The sequence below is a fragment of the Chelonoidis abingdonii genome, chromosome 6 (genome assembly GCF_003597395.2).
Source record: "Chelonoidis abingdonii isolate Lonesome George chromosome 6, CheloAbing_2.0, whole genome shotgun sequence".
NCBI classification, from domain to species: Eukaryota; Metazoa; Chordata; order Testudines; family Testudinidae; genus Chelonoidis; species Chelonoidis abingdonii.
This window is the reverse complement of record NC_133774.1, coordinates 36,582,050-36,602,556: the sequence shown is the minus strand read 5'-3', so window position 1 is coordinate 36,602,556 and position 20,507 is coordinate 36,582,050. Positions and strand designations below refer to the sequence as shown.

At 40.6% G+C, this 20,507-nt stretch overlaps 1 protein-coding gene across 1 annotated transcript in view; it reads right to left on the bottom strand.

Annotated features, from left to right (window-relative positions):
• The window catches only part of IL31RA (interleukin 31 receptor A), a 60,827-nt gene extending 42,413 nt beyond the window's left edge, over positions 1–18,414 (bottom strand). Inside the window, 5 exon segments of the mRNA XM_032769020.2 lie at positions 2,913–3,036; positions 8,667–8,830; positions 11,946–12,066; positions 13,797–14,093; positions 18,335–18,414. Coding sequence (XP_032624911.1) covers positions 2,913–3,036; positions 8,667–8,830; positions 11,946–12,066; positions 13,797–14,093; positions 18,335–18,389 — 761 coding nt within the window. The 5' untranslated portion in view covers positions 18,390–18,414.
• Positions 18,415–20,507: the final 2,093 nt, after the last annotated feature.

Below are 20,507 nucleotides of genomic sequence, written 5' to 3'. Positions count from 1 at the left end.
GGAGGCATATGTGCAGCCAGCACGGATCCAAACAGATGTCCCTGCAGTGAAAACAGCCATGTTCAAGAAGCAGCAGTGAACAGAACAATCAATTTAATGGGGAATCCATAAGCCTAGTTAATACCAGGTTAAAATCCTAAGCAGGAGTATTACAGATAGATGTACACATGCAGCACCCTTCTTGAAAAGCATTTCATAGCAGGATGCATGAACACAGAAGCATCCTCCATAAGAAAAAGGCAAAAAGCAATGAACTGCCACATACATTTCAAGTATGGAAAAAGACAAGCCCGACTGTACCAGTGACAAGATATACCATGGGAGTAGGAAACAAGAGAGACTTTTTGAAAGAGTTTGTTCCATTTCAGCACATGCTTTCCTCATAGATAGTATGTGATGTGAGACTAACAAAACCTATTTCATTTCATCTGACCATAAACAAAATTCTTCATCAACTGCAATGCTTCTCAATCTACCCACTTCCTCTCTCCCAGTCCCAGTTTCCTTGCCCAGCCAGCACCAGTCTTCCCCACCACCTCCACCAGTTCCTTCTGACTAGAACAGGCTGCTTGTCCTAATCTACTCTTTTCCCTCCCACTAGGTCCAGCTCTCATCTCCTCTGCATTTAAGTGAAGTGGCTTCCTCCTCCATGCTGCCTGGGTAACAGCAAGGGAATCACTGAGAGCACAAAAGAGAAAGGCTCGCTGCCCTTCATTCTGGTGTCCAGTCCCACCTTGGCCCAGAGTGGACAGGAGCAGCAACTACATATCCAGCTTTTCACTCCTGGGCTGAAGAAGTTTGCAACACTGTGTGAGGGTAACGCAGGCACAGCCCAGTTAGGCCAATGGGAACTGTGGGGGAGGTGCCTGTAGGCGGGGGGGAAGGTTGCAGAGCCCCCTGTCTGCCCCTCCACCTAAGATCCAGAAGAACATGTCACCACTTCCTTCTTTGTACTTAAGCAAATAACAGGGAGATCTTACTGTAAGAATTGCAGTACTAATACTGAAATTAGGCTTGTCCGCAATTTCCTGCAATTTTTTTTCTGGTTTTAAGGACTCTAATTTACTGACCTGAAATCCTATGTAATATAATTAGTGACAGAGATGGCAATGTCCTGCCACATCCTTGGGAGACCATATTGAATTAAGTTTAAGTATCTTTGGTGTACACTGTATTAAATTAAATGTGATAGATGTGAGGCCTGGGAATTTAAAAGCCAGGCAAAAAAAAATGACTTTTGGGACAACAAACTTTCAGTGGATTTCCTGGGGAGCACTTCAAGAGGTTAATGCAAATTCCTAATCTCTGGTTATTCAAAAACCCAGCCTTTTGGAGCTACACCCTGAGGAGATGGTGATGGGCTGCTATTACTTCTTGACAGAGACTGGAAATTACAGGCTGTAGCTGTATAAAGAATTGGCTGAACTGCCCAGGGGGCAGAGAGCTATGAACTTATAACCATAGAGAGAACCCAGCAGTGGGTTTTGAAGGATTGACACCTACCAGAGCTTGAGATTGGAGTTAGGGGTGACCTTTGGTAAGCTTTTTAGTATGCATACAGGTTATTTATTGTTTTTTCATATTTTCTCTGTAACACTTTCACTTTAAGAATAAATGTGCTTACTTTTAGTTTATAACTGGAAGCAATACTCTGGAGAGAATACTATGGAGAGATAGCAAAATGCAGATGCTAGCCATTTAGGCAGTCTGGCTTGCTGGGGATATCACACCTTAGGAAGGGAACTGTGCAGTTTTAAAGATTGCCCAGTAAGGAGGGACTGAGATGAAGGTCTCTGCTCTAGAGAGATGGTGGCTGGAAGCCAGAAACCTAAAGCAGGTATCCTTGGTGGATCACGGACGGGTTAAAAATGATCTCTAGTGGTTTCTCAGTTTTCTCTACTAATTCTTTACACTTATATCATCCACCTCTGCTATTTCATTCAATTTATCCAGGAACTGTTTCCCTACTCTATCACTAATCTTTTCAACAGAATTCTCCAGACATTCACTATCAATTCTGCACTTCTCATTCAAAAAAAAAGATATTAGCTGCTGTCAGTGTCTGTTACTTCCATGTCCTCTATAAAGTGGTTTCTTTACTTATTTAGTAGTGATCCTACCCATTCTTCTCTTTTTCTCTTAATCACAAACTCTTTGATTACTAGAAACCTCAATATTAACAGCATAAACTGACCTTTGCTATACCAATGCAAGTACCACTGAAGCCAAAAGACGTTGTACATGCATATCTGAAGGCAGAATTAAGTTTATGGTATTTAATTTTCTAACTATTTGTATTTATCTAACATAAAACATTAAACATAGTTGTAGATTTACCAAAGCAAGTATAAAATTGACTACTAGGAGATTTGTACTGCATTTATCCTTGATGCCAGCAGTTTTGTTCTTTTATCATTCCAACTAAATCTGCATTTACATTGGATGTGTTGGTGTTCATTTCTCAGCAACCTCAATTCCAGTTTAAACAGATAGGGTTAGGGCATGGAAATATATTGCATAATGAATACCAGAAAACTGGTAAGAATAAAGAAATGCATAAAGACACATGAAAGACTGCAGAGGAACAATAAGCAGCACTGTTTCATTAGCTGTGGAAAGTGCTAAGAACTAGATAGTTCTGAATTCCAAATTTAGCTTTGCCATTGATTCAATGTGTGCTCTTGTCAAGCCATTTTATCCTTCTGCATGTTTGCCCATTATATAATGAGGATAATACTTGCTAATCTACCTCCCAGGTGTGTTGAGGGTTAATTAGTTAATGTTTTACAGCAGTCTGAAAATGTAAAGCGTGTATTAATGCGAAGTACTGTTACTGCAAATTAAATATGTACAGTTAGTTTCGACTTCAATCATTCCAAAACTTTCTTATGAGAAAGGTATTAGATACTTACTGAATATTAACCTGAGCGTATTTTGATTTTTTAAGATAGGTAACTTTTCTTGCAGTCCATCTGCGAACACAACAGCCATCATAAAAATAAATGCAGGTAATATTTTTTATCTTGTCTGCAGAGACTGTAAAATGAGATAAAAACAAGAACTGATCTTCAGAAAAACAGCATGTTGTTATAGTACATTTAATTTTTTCTTTTAGTACTTCTAATCTTCTTCTTCTGTAGATAACTTCCGTAATGGCTTTTCTCATCTTAAGCTAAACGATTTCCTTCTTTAGTTGAACCAGCAGAACATTTACCTAGGAAAACTCTTAGTTATGTAGCAAATGAAAACTATTAAGATAAAAAAAAATCTCTGCCCAAACCTGGTATAAAAATACTAACCAATGATGCAACGTAAACTGCATCTACTCTGCATCTAAGTTCAGTCTATGGCATTAAACAAACAAGTCAGTTTTGGATTTGGATATTGTGGCATAGCCAGTTCTCCAGTAGTGGGGAAAAAGAAAAAAACAATTACTTACCTTTTCATAACTGTTGTTCTTCGAGATGCATTGCTCATATCCATTCCAATTAGGTGCGTGCACGCTGAGTACACAGTCATCAGAAAGCTTCTCCCCTAGCAGCACCCACTGGGTCGGCTGTGGAGCCGCCTGGAGTGGTGCCTTCATGACATTCAATATATGACCCTGCCAACCCGATGCCTCCTCAGTTCCTTCTTGCCGGGTACTCCGACAGAGGGGAAGGTGGGTGGCTTTGGAATGGATATGAGCAACATATCTCGAAGAACAACAGTTACGAGAAGGTGAGTAACCTGTTTTTCTGCTTCGAGTGATTGCTCATATCAATTCCAATTAGGTGACTCCCAAGACTTACGTAGGTGGTGGGTCGGAATTATGGAATTGCTGATTGGAGCACCGCTCTGTCAAAAACTGCATCATCTCTGGCGTGCCGGACGATGGCGTAATGAGAGGTGAACTTATGTACCGAGGACCAAGTTGCTGCCCTGCAGATTTCTTGTATTGGAACCTAGGCCAGGAACACCACTGTTGAGGCCTGAGCCCTCGTGGAGTGTGCCGTAAGAGCCGGAACTGGTATTTTGGCCAGCTCATAGCACATGTGGATGCATGATGTGATCCAGGAAGCTATTCTTTGAGAAAAGACTGGGAGCCCTTTCATCCAGTCTGCCACCACTATGAACAACTGGTTCGACTTCCTGAATGGCTTAGTGCGCTTGATGTAAAATGCTAGTGCTCGCTGAACATACAGAGAATGCAGCCTCTGCTCACAGCTACTGGCATGAGGCTTAGAATAAAAAACAGGCAGGAAAATGTCCTGACTAGTGTGGAAGTGTGACACAACCTTAGGAAGAAAGGCTGGGTGAGGTCTGAGTTGCACCTTATTCCTGTGGAAAAGCATACAAGGTGGGTCTGAGGTAAGGACCTTTAACTCAGACACCCTCCGTGCTGATGTAATGGCAACCAGAAAGGGTAATTTCCATGACAGACAGAGAAGGGAGCAAGTCACCAGTGGTTCAAATAGGGGGCCCATTAGCCTGGAGAGGACCAGGTTAAGGTCCCACATGGGGACAGGCTGTTTGATCTGGAGATGTAGGTGTTTCAGACTTTTGAGGAACTGACCAACCATAGGGTTGGTGAAGACAGAGCATCCAGATGCTCCCGGGTGGAAGGCTGAGGTAGTAGTGAGGTGTACCTTTATGGAGGATGCTGTTCCAGGTGCAGAAGGTACTCTAAGATGAGAGGTACAGGTGCCTGACAAGAGGGTGTACAACGCTGGTCGCACCAAGTAAATCTTTTCCACATTGCCAGATATGTGGCTCTAGTGGAGGGCGTCCTGCTGATGAGTAGGGCCTTCTTTACTTCATGGGGTTCAGCCATGAAGCTTCCAAGCCATGAGGTGGAGGGACTGCAGGTCAGGGTGATGAAGGCGACGGTGGTCCTGAGTGATCAGGTCGGAAAGGAAAGGCAACGTGACCGGAGAGACCACTGATAGTTCCAGGAGTGTGGTGTACCAATGTTGTCGAGGCCACGCTGGTGCTACCAGAATTATCTCTGCTCCATCCCAGCAGACCTTGAGTAGGACCTTGTGCACGAGAGGGAACGGGGGAAAAGGCATAGAGCAGGTGTCTTCCCCAGGGTAGCAGGAATGCATCTGTGATTGAGCCTGGGCTGTCGTCTCTGGAAGGAGCAGAACACTGGGTGCTTTCTGTTGCTCTGGGTGGCCAACAGATCAACCTGGGGAAACCCCTACCTTTGGAAAATGAGGTGTATGACATCCAGCCGGATGGACCTCTCGTGATTGCGGAAGGACCTGCTGAGGTGGTCCACCAGTATGTTCTGAACTCCTGGTAGATAGGATGCTTCCAGGTGAATGGAGTGGGCTATGCAGAACTCCCATAACCGGAGGGCTTCCCAACAGAGGGGAGAGGACAGGGCTCCACCTTGTTCGTTGATGTGAAACATGGCAGTGGTGTTGTCTGTCAGAACTGCTATGCACTGACTTTGTAGTCGAGCCTGAAAGGTCTAACATGCTAGTCACACAGCTCTCAGTTCCTTGATGTTGATATAAAGGGAGAGCACATTGTGCAACCAAAGGCCCTTCGTTTGGAGATCTCCCAAATGCACACCCAGTCCCAGAGCTGACTCATCCATTACTAGGGACAAGAAAGGCTGAGGGATTTTGAAGGGGACTACAAAGTATAGGAATCACCTGCATGCAGGCTGAATAGCTATATGGAAGTGTGTGTCTTATGTCAGGGGCAGCATACCAGTCTCCCAAATCCAGAGAGGGAATAATGGTGCCCCAGGAGACCATGCAGAACTTCAACTATACCATGAACTTGTTGAGTCCTCGCAGATCTAGAATGGGTCAGAGATTAAGAAGTATCGGGAATAGAATCCCTTGCCCCTGAGCTCCTGAGGAACCTCCTCCACTGCTACCCTGGTGAGAAGCGCCCGCACCTCCTGGATAAGGAATTGCTCATGAGAAGGATCTCTGAAGAGGGATGTGGGAGGGAGGGTAGGAGCAGAATTGAAGAGAATATCCCACTTCTACCATATGGAGAACCCAGCAGTCCAACGTTGTTCGGGACCAAGCACGGTAGAAGTGGGACAGATGATTCAAGAAAGATGAGGAAGGATCCGGAACTGGGGCTGGTGCACCATCCTCGGGAGCAACTTCAAAAGGCCTGCTTTGAACCCAGCAATGGGTTAGTCGGGACCTGGCCCTGCCCAGGTGAGGGTGTTGAAGGCTTTTGTCTGCCATTCCTGTCCCTTCTCTTATAAAATTCCTGCCTCGGCTGAGGAGGGTAGAAGCGCTGCTGCGGCTTGAAATGCTTACGTTGGGTTGCCGGGGTGTGCATACTCAAAGATTTCAAGGTGGCCCTGGAATCCTTTAGGCTATGCAGCCTAGAATCAGTCTGCTCCACAAGCAGACCTGTCCTCATCAAAAGGCAGGTCCCACATGGTCTGTTGAACCTCGGCAGGAGTCCCGAGGCCTGCAGCCATGAGCTATGCCTCATGGCGATGCCCGAGGACAAGGTACATGCTGATTCTGCAGCATCCAATGAGGCCTGTAAAGAGGTTCAGGCCACCGCCTTGCCCTCCTCCATTATCACTCCAAACTCCTCCCTAGATTCTGTTGTCACCAGCTCCTTAAACTTGAGCATCGAGTTCCAAGAGTTGAAGCTGTATCTACTCAGAATTGCTTGCTGGTTGGCAATCCTGAGTTGCAACCCCCCCATAGAACATACTTTGCGCCCAAATAAATCTAGGCACTTGGCATCCTTGGACTTAGGTGCTGGGGCTTATTGTGCCTGCCTCTCCTTTTCATTTGCTGCAGCCATTACAAATGAGCAACGTGGACCTGGGAAGGAGGGCCATCTCTCCTCAGCAGCCGAAGCCCTGGAGCTGGGGAAAGTCACCTCTATCACATTAGAAAGGTAAGACTACTGATATTATTATATGAGTTGTGTGCTTTTATCTGTAGAACAAAAAAAATTTTAAGTTTTTTTTATATAGTGCTTTTGTCCAAAGCACTTTACAATAGTTCGCTAATGGTACAAACATCATTTGGAAAGGTCATTACATGGTTTGCTGAGATCCTCAGCAATTTTCAGGTGTTCCACACAAAAAGTTCGAGAACCACTGTTCTATATTAAAGAGCCCATTATCAAATTTATGTTCCCCAGGTAGGTACTTATAGACTAAGCAAATCCCATTCACCTTTTCTTTGGTTAAACTAAGCAGATTGAGTGCCTGCAGTCTTTCACTAATAAGGCATGCTTTTTAATCCTTTGACTGTTCTTATGGTTCTTTTCTGAACCTTCTCCAGTTTATCAACATCCTTCTTGAACTGTAGACAACAGAACTAGAAATTGTATTTCAGAAGCAGTCACTACAGTGCCAAATCCAGAGATAATATAACCTCCCTACTCCTACTGAGAGTCCCAGTTACACATCCAAGGATTACATTAGCCGTTTTGGCCACAAAGTTGCACTCAGAACTCATGTTCAGCTGATGCCAAATCTTTTTCAGATCACAGCTTCCCAGAATAGATTCCGCCATCCTGCAAGCATGGCCTGGATTCTTTGTTCCTAGATGTCTGACTTTATATTTGACTGTATTAAAAGCCATATTGTTTGCGTGCACACAATTACCAAGCAAACCAAATTAAATGAAATACTAAAAACACTCCAATTGCCCAATAGTCGCAGGTTTTATTGAATGAGTGTAGTCATCCCAAAGACTGAACTAGACATCAGGAAGTTGGTTTCAGAAAAGTAGTTCCAGTCTTCAATAGCATATTTTATCTTGCGGTGGTCTTTAAAAAGGTGCTGGGCAGATTTTCAGAGGTAGTGGGCACCAAAAGCTCCCACTGATAGTCAGGATGTGCATACACTTATGATATACATTATTCTATCAACAAAATAGAACTGCACATTAAATTGCCCAGTCAAAACACAACGGTTATGGATTACTTTTAACATAACGATTAATATATGGACACAGTGTTTGCAAGAAGTGCCTTACTGGGTATTTTTCATTAGAGCTCAGCGGAGGATGGAATTTCCATTTCACAAAAGATTTTGAGATTTTAAACTTTGGTTTCATTCTGAATGGGAACAAAACCTGAAAATTTCAAAATTCTTTTGCAAAAGAAAATTCTAGAAATAAAAATAATTTCAGATTGACTTAAATGTTTCATTTTCACAAAAATTAATTGCTTTGATTTTTATATAACATACAATACAAAATATTAAAAAATTCAAAACAATCATTTCAAAATGAAAAATCAAAATGTTTACTTTTCAACATTTTTGGAAGAAATGTTTCAATATTGTCAGAACTTTTCCTCATATTTCTCTCTAGCCAAATTTTGGCAAAACGGATGTGATTTTGCAAAGCATTTCAATTTCAACCAAACTACATATTCCAACAGAAAATGGTTCAAAGTTTTTCCAACTAGCTCTAGTCTTATCTTATCCTGTGTGGGTTCCTTTTACCTGTAACCTTAACTAATATCCTGCATTAGTAATACTTGGTTTTGGGTGAATAACATCCCAGTAATTTATTTTTTTTTTGCCCTTAAGGAGCTTATCAAATATGTACTTTCAAAACAGGCTCCATCTTAATGTAGTTTTTGTCTAGGAATACCCAGGAAATGAAGTTATTAATAACTTAATGAATTTACTCTATGGTCATCAGATACTGATATGTACATCAAATTACCTGATTTTATATCTTGCACAGAATGAAAATCCAATTCGTCTTCAACTAAAGCATCTTCCTCTCTCACATTAACATAGTCTCGAGCAGGGAATGGATAAAATGAAGAGCATATACTCCGATTTGTTTTGCAAATATTATCACAATCTGTTGCCATAAAAATGGGTCTATTACCAAAAACAAAGAGTAGAAAGAGGAAAACACAAAATCATTCTAAAATATAGAAAAAAATATTTAGAGGCTATCTTCAACAGCTCTTCATTAAAATTCATTTTCCACCAAGTGTATATTTTCTCTCTAGATAATTTAATCTTGACAGCCATAATAGGAAGCATTTTATAAAGGTACTTTCCTAATTCTTCTGCAGAATTTATTGCAGAAGTTAATGGATTACTTTACCAAAGAAGTTTTTCCACTCACTCTGTTGTGTGTTTTCTGTATATCTATATTTTCTAAAAGTCACCATGTTTTTCATTATTTAAAACATGTTAATCATCTTCATGTTTAATACTCTCAGTTCTAACCTACTTACAATTCAGGAGGCTTATTAGAAGACCAATTAAAATTACTTAATTACTGGACCAGACTAGACCAGGGTATCAAGACCCATTTTAGACACAGAATCATAGAAATGTAGGGCTGGAAGGGACCCCAAGACTTCACTTAGTCCAGTCCCCTACACTGAGGTAGGACCAAGTATACCTAGGCCATCCTTGATAGCTGTTTATCTAACCCAGGGGTTCTCAAACTGGAGGTCAGGAACTCTCAGGAGATCGTGAGGTTATTATGTTGGGGGTCGTGAGCTGTCAGCCTCCACCCCAAACCCCGCTTTGCCTCCAGCATTTATAATGGTGTTATATATATTAAAAAGTGTTTTCAATTTATAAGGGGGGGGAGTCACATTCAGAGACTTGCTGTGTGAAAGGGGTCACCAGTACAAAAGTTTGAGTATCACTGGTCCAACCTGTTCTTAAAAACCTCTAATGACAGGGGTTCCACAACCTACTTTGGAAGCTTATTCCAGTTCATAAATACCCTTATAGTCAGAGTTTTTCCTAATATCTAACCAAAATCTCCCTTGATGCAGATTAAACTGATTACTTCTTATCCGACCTTAAGTGGAGAAGGAGAACAACTGATCACCATCCTCTTTATAACAGCTCTTATATTTGAAGACTGTTCTCAGGTGCCCTCTCAGTCTTCTTATCTCACAACTAAACAAACCGAGATTTTTTTTAACTTTTCCTGATCGGTCAGGATTTCTAAATCTTTTATAATTTCTGTTGCTCTTCTCTGGATTCTCTCCAATTTGTCTACATCTTTCTTAAAGTGTGGGACCCAACACTGGATACAATACACAGTACCAGCTACAGCAGAACAATTATCTCTCGTATCTTAGGGCTGGTGTACACTACCGTGGTAAGTCGACCCAGGTTACACCACTTCAGTTACAGTAATTCCTCGCTTAATGTTGTAGTTATGTTCCTGAAAAATGTTACTTTAAGCAAAATGACATTAAGCGAATCCATCTCCCCCATAAGAATTAATGTAAAGGGGGGCAGGTGTAGGTTCCAGGGAAATTTTTTTCACCAGGCAAAAAACTATACATACAGTATAAGTTTTAAACAAACAATTTAATACTGTACACAGCAATGATGATTGTGAAGCTTGGTTGAGGGTGTAGAGTCAGAGGGTGGGATATTTCCCTGGGAATGCCTTATGGTTAAATGATGAACTAGTACTCAGCTGAGCCCTCAAGGGTTAACACATTGTTGTTAATATAGCCTCACACTCTACAAGGCACCACGAATGGAGAGAGGAGACACAGCATGGCAGAGAGAGCCAGAGACACACACTGCATGCGCGTGTGTGTGTGAGAGACACACACCCCGCGTTAGAGCACGAGAGACAGAGACACACACTGCGTGTGTGTGAGAGACACATGCAATGCCCTTTTAAGTACGCTGACTCCACTCTACGTACACTGCCTTTTTAAGTAGATCAGCAAGTTGAGACAACAGCTGCTGCCCACAAGCTCCCTGTCCTGAACCCTGTCATGTCCCCCCACACTCTGTGGAGATGAGGTACAAAAGCGGAGGCAGGAGTGGGGGAGTCTTTCTGCAAGCAGTGGACAAAGCAGGTGACTGCCAAACAACATCATAAGGAAGCACTGTGCAACTTTAAACGAGCATGTTCTCTAACTGATCAGCAACATAACAATGTTAACCGGGACGACATTAAGTGAGGAGTTACTGTACATAAATAACATAATTGAAGTCGATGTAGCTTAGGTCGACTTACCGCAGTGTCTACACTGCGCTGTGTCGACGGGAGATGCTCTCTTGCCAACTTCTCTTACTCTTCTCGGGAAGGTGGAGTACACAAATCAATGGGAGAGTGCTCTCATATCGATTTAGAGTGACTTCACCAGACCTGCTAAATTGACATTCACTCCATTGATAGCAGCAATGACGATCTACCGATAAGTGTTGGCATGGCCTTACATACAATACTCCTGTTAATGCACCCAAGAATAATATTAGCCTTCATCACACTGTTGGAGTTACAGTCAAGAACTACACTATGTGTTCTAACAAAATACAAATGCATTTATAATACTTATAATAAATAGTGGGGTTTACACTAGGTATGCTCCAAAGTGCTAAAATGTACCCTTCTTATGAGTAAGCCTACACAAGTTCAAGGCTTGAAATGAAAGATTTGTTGGTACTGCTTTGAGCAGGGGATTGGACTATATAACCTCCTGTGGTCTCTTCCAACCCTAATCTTCTATGAGTCTATGACTTATTCCAAAGCATTCTTATGTGTAAGACATATTACTATAAAGTAATCAAATTTGATGTAGCCAGACAGGATGGTAGGGAGCATGTTTTAAGTGATTTTCAGTTGAAAGCCTTGAAGAAAAAAATCATTTATTTATTCCCATAATAGATGCAATGACAAGGAAAGTTTCTTCACACTACTCCACCAAAATGCCTCCACCCTGACTTTGAAGCACAACATTTAGTGTGAAAAGGTGTTAGGTCTCCATATACATTCAGTTCTTGATTTCTTTGGTGAAATTGCAAATAAGGATATAAATGCCAAATTATGATATGGATATTTGCCTATTAAATAGTGGATTAAAAGCATTAATTTATTTCACAGAGGAGACTAACAAGATAACAGAGTAGAATAACTTTTCTCATTACAGGCCTCAAGTTAAACCGGTGACCAAACAGTGACAGTCTTCATCCACCATAGCCAAACTCCTATACTTACAGCTTTCTAATAAGAGTGTATTTTGTTGTAAGATAGGTTTCTTTTCCTGGAATCCAACTGCAAGTAAATTTAACATTGTAATGGTAAATGCAGGAAATATTCCCTGGTGTGCTTGGTGGAACTATAATCAGATAAAAAAAAGAGAATTAAACTCTAAGACAAAAACATATAATTGAATACTGCACAGAAATAGTATGATCTCAGCCAGTCAGAAGGCTTAGCTTCATGGCAAATTTCGGTAAATTTACAATATTCATATCCCTACTTTGACTCACTACTGCCCTTAGAACTCAAACAAATGTTTTTAGCCAAATTAATTCTCAAAAAATATATAACTAAGCATTTTGGTATAACAAAAAAACAGCAGGCTTGAAAGTACTTTCAGTAGCAATCTTATCTTGGGCCAAAAAACACATAGACCTTCAGTCTCAAAGTTTATTTTTCTCAGATATATATTTGTGATTATCTCTCTAGACATATACAGATAGATATAGATATATCTTACTTGCCTTGTAAATAAGATGCACCCTCAAGTTTTCTACTATATTACAAAATCAAACCATAGAGCCAGTGATAATATGATGCAAAGGCAGGGAATTAACTCCCTTCTAAGACTTCCCACACGTGTACTGAGTTGGGGCTGAAGGCCAAATTAGCTGTTTGGAATAAAGGAAGGAAACTCCTTAGAAGTGTAGTAGTCAGAGAGACAGGCAGCCAGCTTCTGAAAAGACAGAGTTCCTACTGGTTCCTTCTCAGCGTCTTTGACTCCACATCCAGTAATATCACTGATCTAAGGACCTTGCATGAGCCTTTGAGGGTTGGGAGAGTTACCTATATTATTTGTCAGCATCTCACACTAAAGAGACCACTGATTTCCTTCATCTCCTAAGAGCTAGACTACCCCTCCCCTAAAAAGGAAACCCGCTGTAACCTTTACAGTCGGAAGGCATCTAGGATAATATGAGACTCCAAAGAGGTTTCTGTGTCAAAACCAGGCTCCCCATACAGAGGAATGGGAGCTGGGTAGGATGGAACTAGTCTCAATGGAACAACTCAACTGAATAACCCCTCAAACTAAAGCTGCCCTCCCCCACCCCAGATAACAAAAGCAATGAACCTCTCCTTTAATAAAGTGCTTGTGGCACACTGGACTTCCTGCCTTCTAGTCTCCTCTCTAGTGGTGGACTTCGCTGCACTGATCCTTGGATCCAAACTTGACTGAAGCATTGGCCCCCTCCAGTGCTTAATTTGTACTGAAAGAGGTGCCAGAGCTCAAGCAACTAGATGCCAGGTCTCAAGCAACCTTTTTACTTTCATAGCTGATGCGGCAAGCCCCGAGGTGCCATGACTCAGCCCCAGCAAGCCCTGCCAGAAATTAAGCACTGGTCTCCTCTCACCCCTAAGCAAAAATTTGTAGATCCTGCCTTAATTCATCCCCAATCACAGGAGCTTTAGACTGAAATGCATGTTTGTGCAAACGGTCATCACTTTCAGACAGCTTATAGGACAATTATAATTTGCTGGACAAGAGGAGCTTTCTCAGTATCTTCCCTAGAGATTGTTAGGGTAGGGTAGACTAGATGCAACATTTTAGCATCCAAGAGCTTGAACAAAAGCCCACAGAAGTCAAGAACTATGAACACGCATCAGCAGGGGAAGCAGGTATTCTTCTGTCGTTTCAGAAAAATAGAAAAAATGCTTGTACGTAAATGTCCTAATAATACAACAAACTAACAAATGGACTAATAATTTTAAAACATTTAAAAGTTGTCCACTATAACTATTAAAGGTATCGTTTACATTAGTATCTTTTAAAACCATTTAATTTCAAAATCATGTGATTCTACTTACAGCCAGATTTAACTTTGGTGTGAACCAGAAGTTGTTCTTTATCTGGATATTTAATTAAACATTTCACATGTGCACTTTCATGGGTGAAATTATGGATGGTTACACCAGCAACAGTTTCATTGATAATGTTGTAGTTTTCTTGTGCAATCAAATTCTGATTCAACTTCCAGATAACATGACTTGCATTTCCGTAAGGCATGTCGTAGTTTTCCAGAATGCAAAGAAGTTTTAAGGTTGAACCTCTTTCAATTTCAGGAGACTCAGGAGAAATGTAAGCATTTCTCATAGAATGTCTATCTAAAAAAAAAAAAAAAAAAAGTCAGACTATGGGTATGTCTACACTGTAATTAGACACCCGTGGCTGGCCTGGGTCAGCCAACTCAGGCTTGCTGGGCTTGGGCGAAGGGGTTGTTTAACTGTAGTATAGATGTTTGGGCTCTCTGGGCCCCCACAAGGGGTGAGGGTCCCAGAGCTCAGGCTCCCGAACATCTACACTGAAATTACAAAATAAATACTTCATTAGTTTTATTTTTCCATGTATGTAATGGCTGTAGTTGCCACTGGATCATTAGATGATCCTGAACCGGAGAACAAGCAATTCACATGATAATCTCCATTAAAATGTATTCCTTACTACAGTAAAGCTTGAGAACTCCTGGTGTTAAATTTATACAGTATCCTACTTCAGTTCATTCAAACAGGTGGAGCACCTTGTAAGTTAAACTATTTTTCCACTCAAATGTCATTCCCAGACCTCAAGGAACAGTTGTCACCACAATCAGCAACCAGGTCCTGCATTAAGAGAATTTATTCATTAAAAGGTGAAATACATTTCTTATACTAAGTGAAGTGAAAGAAAAAACTTGAAACATCAAACTAAAGTAGCAATAAGTACAGAACCATAATACATTGTTGAAATAGTATGTCCACAGTCTGATTCCAGAAAATCCTCTTAAATATATCTCCTATTCCTCTGTTCTGGTCCTATTTGACAATTAGGGATTCAATTATGTGCAAAGCAAAAATTGCAAGAGCACTAGGTGGCAGGCTGGAACATACTAGTGCCTAAGAGCCATGTGGACCAGCATTCAAGACCCACAGACCCTGACATCACCCGCATCCTCAATAATAGTCTAAATACTAAGATGGGTGAACTTGAGTGCCTGGTATTAAATGAGGATATTGATATCACAGAAACTTGATCTAATGATGACAATCCATGGGACGCCATAATATCAAGGTACCAAATATACAGGAATAACAGAATAGATTGGGCTAGTGAGAGAGTGATACTATAGGTGAAAGAAAGCAGAGTGTCAAATATAGTAAAAATCTTAAATGAATCAAACTGTACCACAGAATCTCTACAGCTAGAAATTCCATACTTGAATAATAAGAGTAGAACAGCAGGAATATACTACTGACTACCTCATCAAGATGGCAATAGTAATTGTGAAATGCTCAGGGAGATTTAGAAAAACTACAAAAATAGAAAACTCAGTAATAATGTGGGATGTCAACTATCCCCATATTGACTGGATACATCATCTCTGGATAGCATGAAAAAATAAAGTTTCTAGACACCATTAATGCTTCTTGCAGTAGTTAGTCTTGAAACTCAGAAGGGGAGAGGCAATTCTTGGTTTAGTCCCAAGTGGAACACAGGATCTTGTCCAAGAGGTGAATGTAGCTGAACCACTCGGTAATATATATAATTAAATTTAACATCCCTATGAGAGGAAAAATACCAAAGAAGCCCATCACAGTAGCATTTAGCTTCAGAAAGTGGAACTACACAAAAACGAGGAAGCTAGTTACATGGAAATTAAAAGGAACAGTCACAAGTATGAAATGCCTGCAAATTGCATGGGAACTTTTCAAAAACACCATTATAGAATCTCAAATTAAATGTATACCCCAAATTAAAAATAATAGGTAAGAGGACCAAAAAATGCCACCATGGCTAAACAGAGTGAAAGAGGCAGTTAAAGATGAAAATGTGAAGTCAAATCCTGCTGAAGAAAATAGAAAGGAACAAACTGGCAAATCAATGTAAAAGTATAATTATGCAATCCAAAAAGAATTTGGAGAGCAATTAGCAAATGACTCATAAACTAACAGCAAAAAAAATTTTAAGTACATCAGAAGCAGGAAGCCTGCCAATCAGTGGGGCCACTGAACAATTGAGATGCTAAAGGAGCACTCAAGAAAGACCAGGCCATTGAGAAGAAGATAAATTACCATAAATCTTTGCACAGATATTCACAGCAGATCATGTGAGGGAGACTCCCCACCGGAGTCATTTTTAAGAAATAAATCTGAAGAACTGTTTGTAACAGAATACACCCCTATATTCACACCATACACCTTACTATAATAATCTTTGTGCAAAGCATGCCTTTCAAGGTATCATTTCAAAACTCATAATTTGCTGCTCATTATTGTACCAGTAAATGTGTGGCAACATTGTATATGAAGTTATAAAATTCCCCTGCATGGTGTTACTAACACATGTTCCAAGTGTCACAGCCCTGCCCAGATGGAATTTGGCAAACAGGTCTGTCGTAAACAAAGGAATGGGTGCTCTAAATTTGCATTTAAGCAGTAAACAGAGTCATCAAGCAAGAAGTGAAGATGAAGAAAGTTCAAACAGGTGAAAAAACCAGCAGAGAATTTCCATCCACATCATCTCTTTGGCTCCTGTGTCTCAAGTGGAAATGTTTTTTAAGAGGGGGGCCTGAAACTATACCAAGGGACAAACACACCTCTTTCTCTCTTCCCCCTTACCTATCGCACTCACTGCATCTGAAGAGACAAAGGAAGCAGGGGGAAGGGTACAGAACAAAACCATTTGTGATCATTGTATTACAGCTAGCTGAACCATGCATCCTGCCCCTAGAGGCTGCCATATATTTCATATCTCATTATAGGAGGGGTTGGTATCACAGTGTATTATTAAGGTTGCCTGATACTTCCTATTATTATATCCTGTTTCAATTGCTTATAACTTTGCCAAACTAACTAATTTAAGATGCACAGGGAATCTTAATTCTGACAATTCCTAACTTTTTAGTGCTTGACTTTGCAACCTCATTAATGTTCTTTTAACATAGCTGATATTATAAACACACACATACACACACACACATACACACACCCCTTCATTAGAATGACCAGCTCTATGAATATGAAAATAACAAGCAGATAGGGTGGTCATCTGGCACTTTAAGAAGTGCTCATTATCTAGTTCATTCAGTGAAACAGTCAAATTTTGTTCCGAATGTGTGTCATTTTCCTCTATACTACACATTATTAACCCAGCTCTCCTCTCAAACACCCTGTTTGTTAGGGAAGTTGCAGAAAGCAAATTTCCTTTGCTTCTCAGTGGTGTTTGTGCCCCATGGTACAGGACAACACTAACGTGACTAAAATGCAAAGCTTCCAAAACTGCTTTCATATGTAGGTGATCTTTTATTCCTTTTTACTTCTGCACCCCAACAAAGAAACTCATCTCTTCCATGCTTTCTGCTGTTTTTCTCTAATGCCATATGTTAACCTACATGTATGCATTTAGGTAGGTTGAATCATCTATTTACTACTTTTGTTACACAAGTGTCCAAATCAAAGATTTTAAATACTGGTTGCATAGTGATATATGTGATAGGTTACTGTTCAGCTGTACATCTATATATTCTGTATCCCTTCCATAGAGTGTTCTGGCTTCTGAAGACGTTTGTATATTTCTTGCATGCAACTCAAGCCAAAAAGAGATAAAAAATCCTTTTAAACATGACCTTGTTGCCTGTCTTGTGATTACTTTAAAATCTTTGCAAAGTGATGCATAACAATTTGCATGTGAACTGCCAATTTAGCCACTAAAGACTCCATATTCTGCCAAATTAGCAGTGTTATTTCCTGTTCTAAGGATAAAGGAAAATTGGAATCTCAAATACTATTTTGCACTGACGACAAATACCAACTCTTTAAATTGGGGGCAATATATGAACATTAAGGTTTATTAAATTTGTTTCTGAATAGGGAATATGTGGCTGTACGCATCTTCCCTGTAAATATTAAATACTGTTAGTTCACATTTGTTTAAGTCTAAAATTCTCCAAAAAAGCTGCATCCTGACTGGCGAACGATGAGAAGCTTTGTCATGGCTTTTCAATACAGATGCCCTCTTCTTCCCTAAGCAACAGGGAAAGAATTATCTAATTAATGTGGTTCAGTCTGTGAGTTTATAATGAGATTAAGCAAATACTGATATTATATTTATTATCTGCTTTCTAACTGTAAATTGAGATCAGCTACAATATCTGTGATTACTTCATTTGTTGCTCTATGCTACTCCACAAGTACCATTTCCAATTAACTGGGAGACAGCTCATACAATTACATATTTAATCGAAATTCTAGTGTTTTAAATGTACTTTTTCTATTCAGTTACTCTTGAAAAGATAGCAGTTTTTCCTTTTCTTTGGAAAGATTTCTTAAAATAAGACACAAGTTAGTAATACAGAAGTGTTTCATCCTACCTGCTTTATAGATTCTGCAAAGCACAGTAAATATCCAAAGCAAACAGTAGAACATTTTCTTTACAATAACTGGGAGCAGGGAACACTGTAATAAAATAGACATAAAAAGTTATTTATTTCAATTGATAGGGCACCTCCTCCACCTCTCTCAGTGCTGTACACCAATACAATAATCCAAACATAAAATAAATACAAAGGTAAACTAACATTTATTTTTAAGTCTTTTTTCCAGTTGACTGTATTTCCCAAAGGAGGAAGTCAAATTAATAATGTTTTGCCTTATTGGAATCCCTAATGTTATGCCTACTAATTTAGAAACTTCCTCACATCATCTTAGCAACAAACCTCACCTCTGTTCAGAGAATCATACTTTAACAGGAAGGATGTGGTACATGTGTCCCAATATATGCATTAATAAGCATTATGAAATCAGTTACTCTATTGGGTATTATAGATCAACACTGCAGTGTAGTTACTGTACAGTAATAAGCTTAGGATAGACACTTTTTAGGAAGATATAACTCAAAATAAAATCTCTTAGAAGGGTTTTCTTTTCTTTCTATAAAAGGGGTTAGCTCCATCCATTAAGGTCTTAATTCAGCAAAGCACGTTACCATGTGCTAAACATTAAGCACAACCCCCAAAATCCCACCAAAGTCAGTGGAGCCATTCATCTTCATAAGTGCTTTGTTGAAACACAACTCAGATGAGTTATTGATGGACAGTAAAAGTTCAAGTGTAACATGCTGATAACAATGTTGTTATTTCCATGTTATTTATTTATGCATAAAACCATGTTATCCTGGATTTTAAGGGGCATATGTTATTTCCACTCTTTCCCATGTCAGTAATGGACAATTTTTTGCCTTGACTATTTCCTGTCTACTAAATCTTCTCATTTTTTTTATTATTCATTCATTAGCATTTTCATCACTGATGGAGCCAATCAGAATCAGGGCCCTGTTCTGGCAGGGGTCATACAAATGCATACGAAGACATAGGGAGTTCACAATCCAAGGGCTTGCAACTATGCCCATGTGAATACAGGTCACTGTGGATCGATTCAATTTTAGATGCATATCTACAGAATTTAGTGACAGATCTCTGTAGCAAAGAAGAGTTGAGTTGATTTACCGAAAGGCTTGGTACATTCTAAGTAAAAAGCCTTAAGACGCCTCTCTTCACTGGTTTTTTGCAGTTTTGGGACAGAATACCGGGAGAAAGATGTCTTGGTTCATATGGATGGTGGAGACCAGCTTTGGCAGGAAGGCCAGGTAGGGCCTCAGCTAAACCTTATCTTTATAGAAGACTGCATACAGAAGTTCTGACATCAAAGCTTTAATTTCAGAGACCATTCTCGCCGATGTCACCCCTACCTGGAATGCAACCTTCCATGACAGGTGGGACTAGGAGCAGGAACCCAGCCGCTCAAAGGGTGGGCCAATGACCAAATTAAAATCCCACTGCAGGACAGGAGCCTGTACCTGCGGGAAGAGTCTCTCAAGCCCTCAAGAAACTGACCATCATGTCACGGGAAAACACTGTCTGTCCTTGGATCGGCGGGTGAAAAGTGGAGATGGCTGTGAGATGCACTCTAATGGAACTGTGTGCTGGGCCCTGATTCCTCAAATGGAGCAGGTAGTCAAGGACAACCTGTATGGAAAAATACGAGGGAGAGATGCCACCTTTGGACATCCAGTGAAAAAACCTCGTGCATTTGGCCAGGTAAGTCAGTCTAGTTGAGGGCTTCCTACTGCCCAGGAGGACTTGTTGGACTCCTTCCAAACAGGTCTGCTCCTCCGGGTTCAGCCACACGTAATCCAGGCCGAGAGGTGGAGGGACTTGAGGTTGGGGTGTAAGAGCCGATCGTGGTCCTGTGATAGCAGGTTTGGTTGGTTGGGCAGGGGCCCGGGAGGGGCTGCTGACAGGTTCTTGAGCGTGCCGAACCAATGCTGGCGAGACCATGCTGGGGAGATCACAATAACCTGTGCCTTGTCTCTCTTGATCTTTGTCAGGGCCCTGCTGATGAGCAGAAATCGGAAGGAATGCATACATTAGGCTCCCTGACCATGTCAGGAGGAAGGCATCAGAGACAGAGCCTTTGCTCAGACCTTGCCAAGAATAAAACCAGTGGCAATTCCTGTTCTATCTGGTAGTGAACAGTTCCACTTGG